General features: G+C 43.2%; 1 protein-coding gene across 1 annotated transcript in view; it reads left to right on the plus strand.

The window, feature by feature from the left end:
- The first annotated feature begins 338 nt into the window (after positions 1-338).
- RCL1 (RNA terminal phosphate cyclase like 1) overlaps positions 339-13,577 on the plus strand; it is a 33,041-nt gene continuing 19,802 nt past the window's right edge. The window contains exons 1-5 of the mRNA XM_036403889.2: positions 339-486; positions 3,205-3,276; positions 4,097-4,272; positions 10,401-10,475; positions 11,717-11,841. Of these exons, the coding sequence (XP_036259782.1) occupies positions 339-486; positions 3,205-3,276; positions 4,097-4,272; positions 10,401-10,475; positions 11,717-11,841 (596 nt within the window). The remainder of the gene's footprint in view (positions 487-3,204; positions 3,277-4,096; positions 4,273-10,400; positions 10,476-11,716; positions 11,842-13,577) is intronic.

Below are 13,577 nucleotides of genomic sequence, written 5' to 3' on the forward strand. Positions count from 1 at the left end.
GCGGGCACCACGTTCCGCTCTGGACCGTCCTTACCCGCCCGCCGAAGGAGAGCCCACCTCACCCGGAGGAGCAGCGGGCCGAGCTCCGGTCAGACACATCTCCCGACAGTTCCACACTCCTTAAGTTTCAACTGAAAACACGCAGGCTGGGAGAGCAGAGGAAAAGGCAGAGGCTGGCACCCGTGCCGCGACAAACTCAGCCCGTCCCTTGCCGCCACGGCCCCGCCGCCGAGCGCGGAGCACGAAGCACGGGGGGCGGTGCGAGCCCTGCCCGCCCCCTGCCCTTTGCCCCCGCCGCTGTCCCAGCGCTTCCTGTTCCCAACCACGTGGGCAGCGGGATGGCGGGCGGCGCGGCGGGCGAGGCGCAGTGCCTCAGCTACACGGGATGCAACTTCCTGCGGCAGCGCCTGGTGCTGGCCACGCTCAGCGGCCGCCCGCTGAAGATCCGCAAGATCCGTGCCAAGGAGGAGGACCCCGGCCTCCGCGGTGAGCGGCGGCACCGGCGGCCGCGGGGCAGGAGGTCGGGGGGCGGCGGAGCTCCGGCTGTGCCCGGGACCTGCTGCCGGGCAGGGGCAGACCCCCACGGGGAGCTGGGACAGCCCGGGCTGCATCTGGGCGGGCCCCACTGAGAAGTAGGGACCCAGCCGAGTCCCGGTGTCTTCCCGTGGATGCGCTCTCCCCTGAGCGCCCGCGCAGCCATCTCGGGTGTAGCTGTCACACGTGGGTTGCGGGGCTTGGGAGAGAGGAGGAGGAGGAGAAGGCGCGGGAGCGGCAGGGCCAGTGAAGGAGGCCGGAGCAGGGAGGCTGTCACATACCCGCCGGCTCCTGCCGTAGCCTCTCTCGCTGCCCGGCGGACGGGGAGAGGGGAACGGGACAGTACCATCCCCGTCCCGCCGGCTCGGTTCGGCTCGGCTCGGCTCTGCTCGGCAGCCTTGCCTTCGCGGGTCACGCCTTTTCTTCAGAGCGGGCCATCAAGGGCCGGGGCTGGCGGCCGGGCTGGCGCTGCCCTGCCGGGCCGTCCCGGTGGGACGGGGCTGGTGTTGCTCTGCCGGGCCGCCCGTCCCGCCCCACGGGGCAGCGCCGTTCGCTCCGCGCCCGGCGGGGCTCTGACCGGCTCGCTGCGTGTGCGGGAGCCTCTCCACAGCCCCGGAGCTGGTTCTCGTTCCCGTGACGGTGCCTTGGCAGTCGGGATGGCAGAATTAATTCCCTGTCTCTTGGGCCATCGTTCCTGCCGCGTGCCCGTGCCCAAGCGTCGTGTGCTCCCTGTGCTGGTGGGAGCTCACGTTCGTGCACTTTGAATAGGTCACGTTTTATGTTTTGATTTTTGTCAGGGTTTGCCGAAGCAGGAAAGGTGAAAGAGGTGAAATAATTTATTCTCATTTCTGCAGTTTTGTTTAAGGGAAGTCTTTCTTAGGGAGTATCATCGTCATTCTCGTATAAAGCCTTTGGCATCCCAGGATGAATTCCATCATAACTGAAGTAATAAAACATAGGACAGAGTTTGAGGAAGAAACAGTTATTTTTTGGGCAAGGAGTATCTACCCCTGTTCTGAACTTTATAACCCCCTGTTATAAAGTTCAGAACAGGGGTAGATACTTCTCTGTCTCCTGAGGAGCCTTGGGTGTGTAGCTAAAAATTCTACTCAAAAACTGCCAAAGCATTCTTGTGTGCTTGACTTAACATTTACCACAATCCAAAGTATTTATTATCACTGTGGAGCATTTGGTGGTGATGAAGTTTGTAGCTATTGCCATGTTTTTTTAAAGAGTGTTTGAATTTACTTTTTAAGTATGGGTTCAAGTGTAAAGTATGGGTTCAAGTGTAAACTATAACTGTAACAGAAAAATAATAACAATAAATCCTGATTTGTGTTGATAATTCAGCATGCAGCTCTTTTGCTTTTCATGACTAGAGCTTTTGTAAACTCTGCAACTGGTGTTCTCCAAGAGTGAAATGTGTGCTCACATGCACTCTTGCACTGGAAGATGCCCCAGTGCTTATAAAGTGATATAAACTTTGTAAGCATATAAGCTGTCATAGTTTAGAAAGAGAGCAGAACCAGTATTGTATGACTGAGGCATCAATCATATTATGCAAATATTGACAAACTGTAAATTCTGCAGGTAGCTCTGTGGTTTAAATATCTATTACATCCTAGAATCACATTGAGAAAGAAAAACCTGATTACTGTGTAAGAAATAACACAGGATTATTGCTAAGTGAGTTCTGCAGCCTACAATTATGCAGATGCTGTTGGCTCTTAAAACTAACTGGGTTTTGAATTCTGCATGTATTCACCTATCTTCCTTGATACTGAGCCTGTACTGTATTGGGATACTAGCATTAGAATACTAGCATATTCTTCCTGGGATGGCTTTTTTCAGGTGTTTCTGTTTTGGTTTCGTTTTGTTTTTTGGGGTGTTTTATTTGTTTGTTTATTTTGGTGTGTGTTATTTCCTTTTGGTTATGGTTGGTTGGTACTTTTGGATTTAGGTTGGGTTAAATCTGCTTGTCCTTTGTCTCTGGGTGAGAGTCCACACAATTGAGAGAAACTGAGGAATCATTTCCACACAAACTGCTACGGTATAGTGGACACAGTAAGCAAGAAAAGAGGCAGTGGGATGACTTGTGGCTCTCTACCCTAAGTATGTGCAAAACTGTTTTGGAAATGGAAAATTTTAGAGTCTGCAAACAACTAATTTTGTTTGTGGAACAGATATGCAGCAGTAGCACTTCACATCTAAATGTCCTTTTCTTTTAAGCTAGCACTTTTACAGAGAATAATGTGAAGCTGTTATTAGCTTGTCAAGCTTCAGTATATGGGGTCCTGTTTGCTATGATTTGTCTGTTTTGCTTTGTACTGACTAAAATGTAAATTGTCAAAGGTTTTGTCCTGGACAAGAGCAATCCCTGAAGCCACTGTGGTCAGAAACATCCGCTTTTATTATGTGCTGTGTGACTAGTCTAGCTGCTGCATCTGAGGGCATCTCAATTGATTTGAGATGCCTATAAGTGTGGAGGCTCATGTTAACATCTCTGTTTTTACAGAGAATACCCTTTTCACATGTGGTGGCATTACAGCACAACTTGAAGAGTGAGAGTAGCCTTACTGTCATGGAAGGCAGGAAAAGATTAAAAAAAGCACAGGTAAGGTGTTGAACTTCTAAGAAACTTTACAATTCTGTCTGTGCTCTACTCCTTAGATTTTGAAGCAAGTTTTATTCGCCTGATTGACAAAGTGACCAATGGCTCAAGGATTGAAATAAACCAAACAGGTGAGATCTGTATTTTTTTCTGCTTGGTCTTCAGGATTTATCAGTTTCTGCAGTAGAATGGAAGTCTTGTCTTGATAGAGGTAGGTGTTCAGGTAAGATTGACTGAGAAGATCAGAAATAACAAAGTTGACAAGTTTTGTATTAATTGATCACATGCAAGAAGGTCAATGCTCTACCATAATGCAGGGAGCTAAGGAAGCTCTATTGCCCAAGAAATTTAGTAAAATTAGTATTTTGTTAGGTATGCAGGATTTCACAGTGGGCAAGGTTCCTCTGTACCAGAATTGATTTTTGTAGAAGAAAAAGATTTATCCTCTACAGAGGCAAACTTCTTAGCCAGACTGCCTGCTTATTCACGCTTAGAAAAGAGTTTGATTAGAGTGAAAAGCATTTCATGTGAAACCTCAGACTCACCTGGTGTGAGGTTTTGGGTTTTTTAAGGGTTGTAATGATCTTTAGTTGGTAAGTAAAGTGAATGAATTAGCATCAAATATGCCAAGACCTAATAGACTGATGAAGGTTTAGCTTCTGTGGAGAATAATAATTGCTTATATCAGCATTTTGGAGATTGCTAAGAGATCCTTGGTTTAAGGGGGAGGGGAAAGGAAGAAAGTAGTGTGCAGGACTGACAGATACTCATGTGTTGACCCATTTATTACCTGCAGACATGTAAATAGTGTGCTGGAAGTGCTTTAGCCTTCCATATAGTCTCCTGTCTTCAATTTGCCTCATATGTTGTTACAAAGTATTTTTGTGCTGTTTTAATGGCCAGTGTTTTACAGTGCTCTCATTTGGTTTGCTCCCCTGACCCCTTCCCCAGGTACGACCTTGTACTATCAGCCTGGTCTCCTGTACGGAGGCTCATTGGAACATGACTGCAGCCCCAGCCGTGGTATTGGCTATTACTTGGAAAGTCTGCTCTGCTTGGCACCTTTCATGAAGCATCCATTGAAGATTGTCTTGAGGGGAGTAACAAATGATCAAGTAGATCCTTCGGTAAGTAATAAAGTTTAAGTATCAGAGAAGGATTTTTTGTCCCCCTAAAATAACAAGATTGGGAAGAAGTGTCTAAATCATGTTGAATTTTTAGCATCCCTCACTTCCAGAAGTATCCATTGTTGCTGCATTAGTAAACTCGCTGAGTCAAAGAAGCACCTGCTAAACTAGAGTGTATCACACTCTGAATTTCAGTTTGTAATCTCCCTGACTGAGCTGACTTTCAGTTCTGTGTGGCTTCTGTCTTTTCCCCTGCAAACTCCTTTTAAATGCATTGTGAGGCCCTAACACAGGTTTGGTTCTTCTCTTCTCTTAGAATTTCAATGGATTATTTCTCTTGCCCCACACTTGTATTTACTCTATAAAGAAGAAAGTGTCTTCAAAATATGAGTGCAAAAAGGAAGGAATCTTTCTCTTCTGTTGGGTTCTGGACATAGTCATACCACTGCTGCTTCAAGCCTTCTTTCTATTAGAAACTGGAGTCACATGGTGATTAGGCAATTACAGTAGCAAAAATATGAAATAAGTCTCTGGTTCTTCAGAAACATGCCAGAAAGTGTGGTAGGTGAAATGGCTATGAAATGCTTGCCTTAGTTTCTATTACTTATCTGCAGTCCTTTGTTTTGTACCAGTTTTCACCAGAAAACTGGTTTTCACCAGAAATGAGCTGTGGGAGTTTGAGTTTTCACCAGAAATGAGCTGTGGGAGACGTGATCAGAATGCTGAAGAAATGATTGGTGGTCACACGCTATATTTATTTTTCTCCAAAAACTCCAAACATAAACTTCTACTTTTAGAGAACAGCATTACTCTTTTCTTTTTGAATGGTGATTGGACACTGCCTGTTTTCCTCCGAGTAAATTAAGGACACATTGTAATCTGAAAATGTAACCAGTTTAAATGAATACAAATACCTGTGAAGTGTAACTGCAGGTAGTACACGAGCCCCTGAGTCCTGCTCGAATTTATGACTTTTCAGCTATGTTTCTCTGTTCATTTAAAAATCTTACTCTCTCACCTGTGGCTCTGTGAGACATCCCCATGACTCAAGGGATGATCAAAGTGGGTTGTACACAGCACTATTAGAAAAAAAGAGGAAGTATTTTTTGCTACCCTTTCAGTCATAGTGATTAAAAGTACTTATTGTAAGTATTAAGAATCAAAGAAGTCCTTTTTTGTTGACTGTTTAATCACAATGGAGAAATTCTTGCAGTAATCTGGAGATGAAGAGTAGTCCAATGTTCATATTACTTTCAAGTAAATTTGGACACTCATTTAAACAATAGAGTCTTGATTCTGGGAATTACCTCCTTTTGGGCATCAGTTGCATGGGCCTGAGATTAAACTGTTTTAGTTCAAATGAGTGCAAGAATTAAGGCCATTTTGTTCTTGAAGGGTGCTTACTGTTGCCAAAATTTAGACAGGTGAGTTGGCATACATCAGCTGACTCCCAAGCTCTGTATGCTGAATGTAAATCAAATGCATGTAAAGAGTTACATCTTAAGTTCATTGTGCTATAGTAGAGACTACGTTTTAGTTCTTAGTGACAACAGTAACAACTTCAGTTACTGTGACTCAGCTCATACTTGCTTGCTGTTAAGTGGTTGTAACTGAATATCAGGTCCTAAAATTGGTTTCACCCTGGCTTATGTCTGTTTAACTTGCCTGAGTAAACATTAATCCTGGTGCACACCAATAAGGTACTTAGAAGACTTCTACAAGTTGTTTGGTATAACATATGTCTCTACTGGTTTCTGAGACTAAAAGCACAAATTTAAGCGTTACCCTAATTTACTTGTATGCTTATGTAAATGGAAACTTGGTTTTAAATCGATTTTGGTTTTTATTTTTCAGTAGACAGAGGGTGTATATGAACTCAGTGAACAGTTGTTACCTATGCTTGCCCAAAAAGAGGTGCTTGAATTTATCTATCTGTATGCTTCCTGCTTTCCAAAGGTGGAAAGGCAAACTAGTGTGACTACAGTGTGGAAGCTTAGGTGTTTTACCTGCTGGTCTTCATGTAGCAACCTTTCTATTTCAATCTAGTAGGTTGTATTGGATTTGCATGGCTGGATTTTGTGAGCTGGGATGCTACAGACTGTGGCTTCTGTTAGAAGCTGACCAAAGTTTCACCTTCATCTGGCAGAGGCCACATTGGCTGGCTCCAAAACAGACCCACTGCTGGCCAAGTCTGAGCCCATCAGTGATGGTGGTAGCACTGCTCAGGTAACAGCTTTAAGGAGGAAGAGTGAGGGGGTAGAACAGTGGAATAATCTGGAAATGGAGAGAAGAGTGAGAATGCGTGAGAGAAACAGCCCTGGAGAGAGCAGGGTCAGTGAAAAATGGGAGGAGTTCTATGCACTGGAGCAGAGATTCCCCTGTAGCCCATAATGAAGACCATGGTGAGGCAGCTGTCCTTCTGCCACCCATAGATGCCACCAGCAAAGCATACGTCCACCTGCAGCCAGTGCAGGGCCCCATGCTGCAGGTGGAGCAGGTGGATGCCTGAATGTGGCTATGAACCCATGGGAAGCCTGCACTGGAGCAGAATCCTGGCAGGACCTGCAGGCCTGTGGAGAGAGGAGCCTATGCTGGAGCAGGTTTGCTGGCAGGACTTGTGAACTCATGGGGAATCTGCACTGGAGCAGTTTTTGAAGAACTGTAGCCAGTGGGAGGCAAGTAGCAGGAATATGTGTGCAACCAGGGGACTGTGACCTTTCTCTCATGGTGGCAGTGAACAGGTAGGCTGACCCACTGGGCTTTGTGAAGTCTGCTTTCAGCACTGATATCTTGGCTTTTACACAGCCATTTACACAGAAGTATTTGTGATTGCTATGTCGTTTGAGTTTTCACCAGAGACATCCTTGTCAGCTGCGTGCAAGGGAGTATGGTGGCTCTCCTGCTGTGAGGAGAGTAGAAGAGATTCAGGTGAGAGGAAGAGTTTCTAAAGGACATCTTGGTAGAAGGAAAACTTCAACTGAGTTCAGTGAAGCACAGGTCAGGCTGCGTTCCTGGAGTATAAGAGCATGTGTTTACTGTGGTGTTTGTTTACATACATTTATAACCCTCCAACAGGGCCCAATGCAAAGCTCTTTGACAACTGGCATAACTCCTAAAGAGTACCGTGGCCACTGAACATGCACTAGTTCCAAGTGGGACTGTGCTGACATTATTAATATCCATGTTATTTGGTGCCTCATTAGACACTGGAACAAATCAGCCTGAGACGTTGTGAATGCCACACCCCCTGGCAGTGTTCAAAGCCAGGCTGGACAGGGACCTGGTCTAGTGGGAGGCGTCCCTGCCCATGGCAGGGGCAAGTGGAACTACGTGATCTTTAAGGTCCCTTCCAACCCTAAAACATTCTATGATTGTATGATAATACTGCACAGTATTACTGTGTGAGTGATACATCCTGAATGGGTGAAAGGAATACTACTTGCTCTCACTTGTCAGGAAGAGATAAGCCTTTGGAATACCAGCCTGGACTATTCATTGGCAGTCTACACCTGCAATGTGTTTTCCTGTGCTGCCACTGGCAAGACCTGACCCTGGGTAGCTTGTGGGACCAACCATGTGGGACTGGGTTAAGGCAGTTTTAAGTTTCTCCGTCTAATGATTATGTATACAGAGGATGCCCTTTGTAAGGTGCCTTTTTGAAGGGAATGGAGGTGGCACGCAATTGATAGCTTCTATTTCCTTTCCTTCTCTATGTATTGTTATTCTGACATTTAGATATAGCTGCAGTACCCTGTTTTAGAGTAATCATTCTTGATGTTTGTGTTTCCACATGTTAAAGTTTTTTACAGCTATACCATGGGGCCTTTGAGTTCAAATGACTGTCATGCTGACATGAGACTAGTATGTGAAATTTCAGCTTAGGAGCAGTAATTGTCAAACTTAATCAGAATTCAACAGTTGTCTGTAGAAAACAAGCAGTTTTTCCTGCTGAGTTTTCTTCCCACGGTTCTTTCTTCCCTGTTAAACTCTGATTTTCCCCTTCCCCTTCTCCCAGTCTAGGCCCTTTTTTGTGAAACGTAACACCGTATGTTAGGTGGGCTCAATGGTAAGTGCCATGCCAATGGATATACAGGCCAACTGGTGCTTTTCCCTTTCTCAGGTATCCGTGTGCTGCAGGCTCTCTATTTCAGTGTTTGGTTTTTTTAAATATCTTTGGACTGGATAAGGGATTCTTAAAATTACTTTTCTACCTTTTTCTTAGCTACTGTAGATTTATTTAAAGGGAAGTGATGCGTGATTTGCATTTACACAACTTTGCAAATAATCAATATTTATGTGACTTAGAATGTTGTCATTTGTGGTGAGGTATACCATCAGTTGTATGATGCATCTGTTTAGGTGCAACTTGGTGTTATGCTGTCTGTTCTAGAAATGGAATAACTGCCCTCCAAGGGGAGCTAAGGGATGGGGTTTATGGCTGAGGATAGGCAAAAGGATAGAAAAATGGGTTTACAGCTCAGTTCAGCTGCTGTTTTGTAATTTTCAGTGAACTGCTTCACATCCTGCACAACTCCCTGCTTGCCTGGGAGGCAGAACAGCCTTTTCCCATTCTTCAAATACTGCTGATTGCCTCCTCTGTTTAGGCAGCAAAATTGGAACAGTCAGTCTTATTATTTGTCTGTCTGGTACCTCTAAGTATTATGCCTGGAATTTTTCTGAGGACTGAAAACTACAAGTAGTCTTGAAGTTTTTTGAGTTCTTAACCTACACAGTAAAGTTTTTATTTTTTACTGGTATGTTTTGTTTCATGAGAAGGAGGAAGAAACATTGTGTAATTTTAATTTGAACCAGATCAGCTTGTTGAGATTTCTGCCAGTGGTATTCACATGCTTGTGCACATGCATGTTATTAAAGGCTTTACTCCAAAAGTCAAATTTGTATAGTTAATGAATACTATTGAAGGGCCAAAGCAAGGTAGCCTGGCTTTAAAAAACCGTAAACTTTTTAAATTAAAAGAAGTCAAGCATTGGCTTGGCTTGCAGTTTTGTTTATTTTAATGTAGACATTGAAATATTGATACTAAAAACACCACCAAATGTCTTTCTGTAAAAAAGGAGATATATTGTCGATCAGGATTTGAGAACTACAACATACACTCATAGCTCCTCAGGTACCACCAACAAAATGTTCACAGATTTGTAGGTGAGGTATGTGCTGCAATTTTGTCAGTGGCTTGCGCTCTCTTCAAAGCAGAGAAAATGAAATTCAAGAATTATGAATTTTGGCTGAAGGCATGGGAAAGAGGGTGCTTTTTATCTGCCTTCTCAAGTGCTGTCTACCTCATGACTGTTTCCTTCATCTGTGTTTATCTTTTCTTTGGTCATGCTGTCCTGATCCTGTCTCTCCACAGCTATTTGTCTTGGGTAACTCCCTGTGCTGTTGCACTGCTAAATAATTTATATCATGTTTGGCAACACTACTGAAGTTTTGGAAGATGGAAGAAGAGGGCAATCCCTGTAGTCTTAGGAATTAGGAAGAGCAATGGCAAGGATAATTCTGTTCAGACCTGGACCTGGTGAGCACCTGGCTTAAAAGGGAATACACTGATGATGTGTTACCCTCTTCAGATTCTTTTAAGTGCTTCAGTAGAAGCTACCTATAAGCTTCTGTTTCTTAGAAACAGGTAAAAAGAAGTTGTTGATAGAATGATCTTTCTGCCAAATCAAGGGCATGCTCTTGCAGTGATGATTGAAAAAATGCAGTGGTCCTTGCATTAATTTGTTTAGCTATAGGAATTTTTTAGTAATAACAGAGGAATATTATTTACTCATTAACGTAGGAATGTTCAGAGAAATGTTTCACTGATCAGAGAAATAAGTACTGTGTTTTACATAATGGCACTCAAAATCAGGCTGAGGAAGAAAGCCAGAACAGGAAATTCTATCTGCCAGTAATTTGTTCTAGGAATTTTTTTTTAATAATGATGTATTGTGGTAGGCTAACTAGATTAAGCTCTCTGTGCTGCATTCCCATGTTTTCCCATAAAATACCTTCTATGAAGAAGACTTGTCTCTGTTAGTCACCTCATAATTTAGTGATTTTTTAAATTACTGACTAACCTAACTTCCAATAGAAAGTCTGTTCTTAAAATTCTGTGCTCCACATAGGTTGATGTCCTTAAGGCAACAGCTCTACCCCTTCTGAAGAAGTTTGGAATTGATGGTGAAAGTCTGGAAATCAAGGTAAGACAGTTTGTTCCTTTCTTTTCAAGCATGTGTTGAAATTATGCTCCTGCATAATTTCATAAAAGCCTGGGACCATGTTCTTGCTGTGGGTTTCTGTCTCTAACAGATAATTTGTTGTGGCTACGAGCCACACAGTGATAGGGTAAGGAGAAAGTAGTGACTTTTCTGAGTCTCCAAAGAAGAGTTAGAAATCTTTTTGCTTTTTGTTGCTTTTCAGTTCATTTATTATCTTTTTATTTCTACTCGTTCATTCTGCCCCATGCTTGGGGCTAAGAATTAAAAACGGTATCATTAACCTGTTTCACCTGTAGGAGAGCTGAATCTGTGTTTGGGTCGTTGAGGTTTGTCTCCAGGAAAAATAGAGGAAAGAAGTTTTTCTTGAAGACTACAGTCTTCAGAGGCCCAGTAAATCTGGATACAAAACAACATTTGGGTTTCTTTTAGGTGGGAGAAATGTGTGAGGGGTCTGGCTGCACTACTGGGGCCTGCTGGTGCCTTGCTCTGCAAAGGTTCACCCTTCACCCCCATCCTGGCCCAAGTGCCCATGTCATTGTCCTGGCACTGTCAGCCTCTGCTCCTGTGACCCTGCAGCAGGGCTGGCCTTCAGCTAGCCACAGCCCTGCCCTGTCTGGCTGTGGGCCTCCCTGCCCAGACCCACTCACTGGCCCATGTCCCAGCTCCATCCTTGGCTTGGAATGGTGGGACTGGCTCAGGCTAGACACACTTGTTAGTGGGAATGAGTTCATTCTAGTCCCTCACATACAGAATATTCTGAGTTGGAAAGGACCTGTAAGGATCATCAAGTCCAAATCTTAAGTGAATGTTCCATATGGGAATCAAAGCCACGACCTTGGCATTATCAGCACCATGGTGTAATCAACTGAGCTCAAATCAAATAGTTCTTGTCTCCTCAGCAGCAAGGTGCAATCTGCTACTAGAGACAAGACTTAAGACAAGGTCGTTTTAGTAAAGATGTTTTTGTTTGGTTTTGCACTGTTTCGTATTGAGAAGCCATGCTTTACTTTACTTGAGAGGAACAAAGAAATCAATGCCTGCTTTTAGTTTTGATGCAAAATCCATTTCGGCTTTTAGGATGTGGTTTTCTTGCCTGTATTCACAAAATGCCCCTACTTAAAACATTTTATACTCTGAGAAATAAAAGTGTAATTCTGGGGTGTATAAGTACATTCTTTGTACTATTTACTAACCTGTTTTTTTTCCTCCATTATTTGTTCTAGATCAATCGAAGAGGAATGCCTCCCAAAGGGGGTGGAGAGATACTGTTTTCTTGCCCAGTGAGAAAGGTCTTGCAGCCTGTTCAGTTCACAGACCCTGGAAAAATCAAGCGCATCAGAGGAACTGCGTATCCTTTTTGTTTGTCTGTCTGTTTTTCTACTTTTAAATGCGTTTACTTATTAAAAAGAACTAATTTGGAAGTTGTAGAAGTGCACCCACCTTTCTGAGCATGTATCTAGGTAACACAGGCCAACATTACACCGAGGGGTCATATTCAGGACTGTGCCTCAAAACTCCTGTGTTCAAAACATTGCTATTCAAAAAGCATCTGTAGGCTATTGAATGAATTCAAAGCTGAATGGCACTATTTAAAATCTTTCCGATAGCAAGAAAAAGTTAAAATACCTTCCATCACATAATGTAGGAGCACTTAAAGTAATCTTACTTGGTGCGTAAATTCAGTAGTAACCAATGTAGTTCAGTTGTGCATTAAATAGGCAGTTACTAGTTTAGCAGAAGTTAGATGGGATGACAGTTTAAGGTGATAGTTAAATCTTAGTTCAGTTTACACCTTGCAGCACACACTGAGCTTTTTGGTGTGTTTTGAAAGAAAGTTGTGGTACCAGTGCAGGCGGAAGTACAGGAGGTTTTATTCTGCCTGGAGATAAGGGCACAAAATACTCTTGTGAACTCCTTACTTTTTCAAACAACCGCAAATCTAGCCAATGTTTTGGATTATTTCTTATTTAATTTCTTTTTCTCTTGTGGCCTTTGTATGGTATCTGTCATGAATCTGCTGTCATTGAAAGAAGGCAGAAATCCCTTACATGAAACTGTCTTAAGCAGTGGCCAACATGTAGTTTAATTTGTGTTTGAGAGTCCCAAACATGATTTGGCATTGATTACTCAAAAAGAAAGCAGGAAGGAGGTCACGTTTTCTGCCAGAGGTGTAGATTTGCAGCCTATTTCTTCTTTTAGTTTATGGCATGCCATCACAGCTGTGTGTATAAACTGGATGTTTTGACTACCTTGTCCAATCGCAGCATTTAGGTAGGTGCAGTAGTGCCAAGCAAGAGCTGTTTTACTGGATACATGTGCTGTAGAACAGAAAGGAAGGCACCTCATTGTGCTTTTGGTGATAGTTGCTGTGGTTGGTGGAGGAAGTAATTTTCTTATGCCTCCATTCTGCTCTGTAGTAAGTACATATGTTTCTGTGTGGAGGAGGAAGCAATAATCATGACTTTACTGCCATTGTTCTAAATTGACATTAATATGCAGCACCATTCTGGACCACTTTGATTGATGTATCTGATTGAATTCTGAACTTCTACCTTGCTATATGCTTTTCTGGGCCTTTGCTCAGGTTTTGATTGATATACCTGATTGAATTCTAAACTTTCACCTTGCTGTAGGCTTTCCTGGGCCCTTTTCTCAGGGGTATAGGTTTGCCTTTAAGCATGGTAAGAGGCAGACTCAGTTTAGCTATTAAGTGGTCCTTCAAGGCAATAGAATACAAAACATCTGGAAGGATAAATCCTTATGTCTTTCTTATGTGTTCTTTTGTTCCTCCAAGATTCATCTGAGTAAATCTTCCTCACAGAAATCTTCCTGTTAAGATTGTATTACAGCAGCCTTTTATATAATCCAAAATACTGAGTGCATCAACTGTGCAGAACAAACAGTTTTCTGATTATTTTTTAGTGATTTTGCTCTAAGGTCCTAAAGTTTTGAGTTTGCGTACTTCACAGAAGATGCTATAGAAATTTGTAGAAAAGAAAATTCCTCCCTGCTAACTAGGAGTTTTGAGAGTGTATTTCTCTGCATTGCTGTGTGAATATATGTGCAGATGGGTAGAGGGTGAGT

The sequence above is a fragment of the Molothrus ater genome, chromosome Z (genome assembly GCF_012460135.2).
Source record: "Molothrus ater isolate BHLD 08-10-18 breed brown headed cowbird chromosome Z, BPBGC_Mater_1.1, whole genome shotgun sequence".
Classification (NCBI taxonomy): domain Eukaryota; kingdom Metazoa; phylum Chordata; class Aves; order Passeriformes; family Icteridae; genus Molothrus; species Molothrus ater.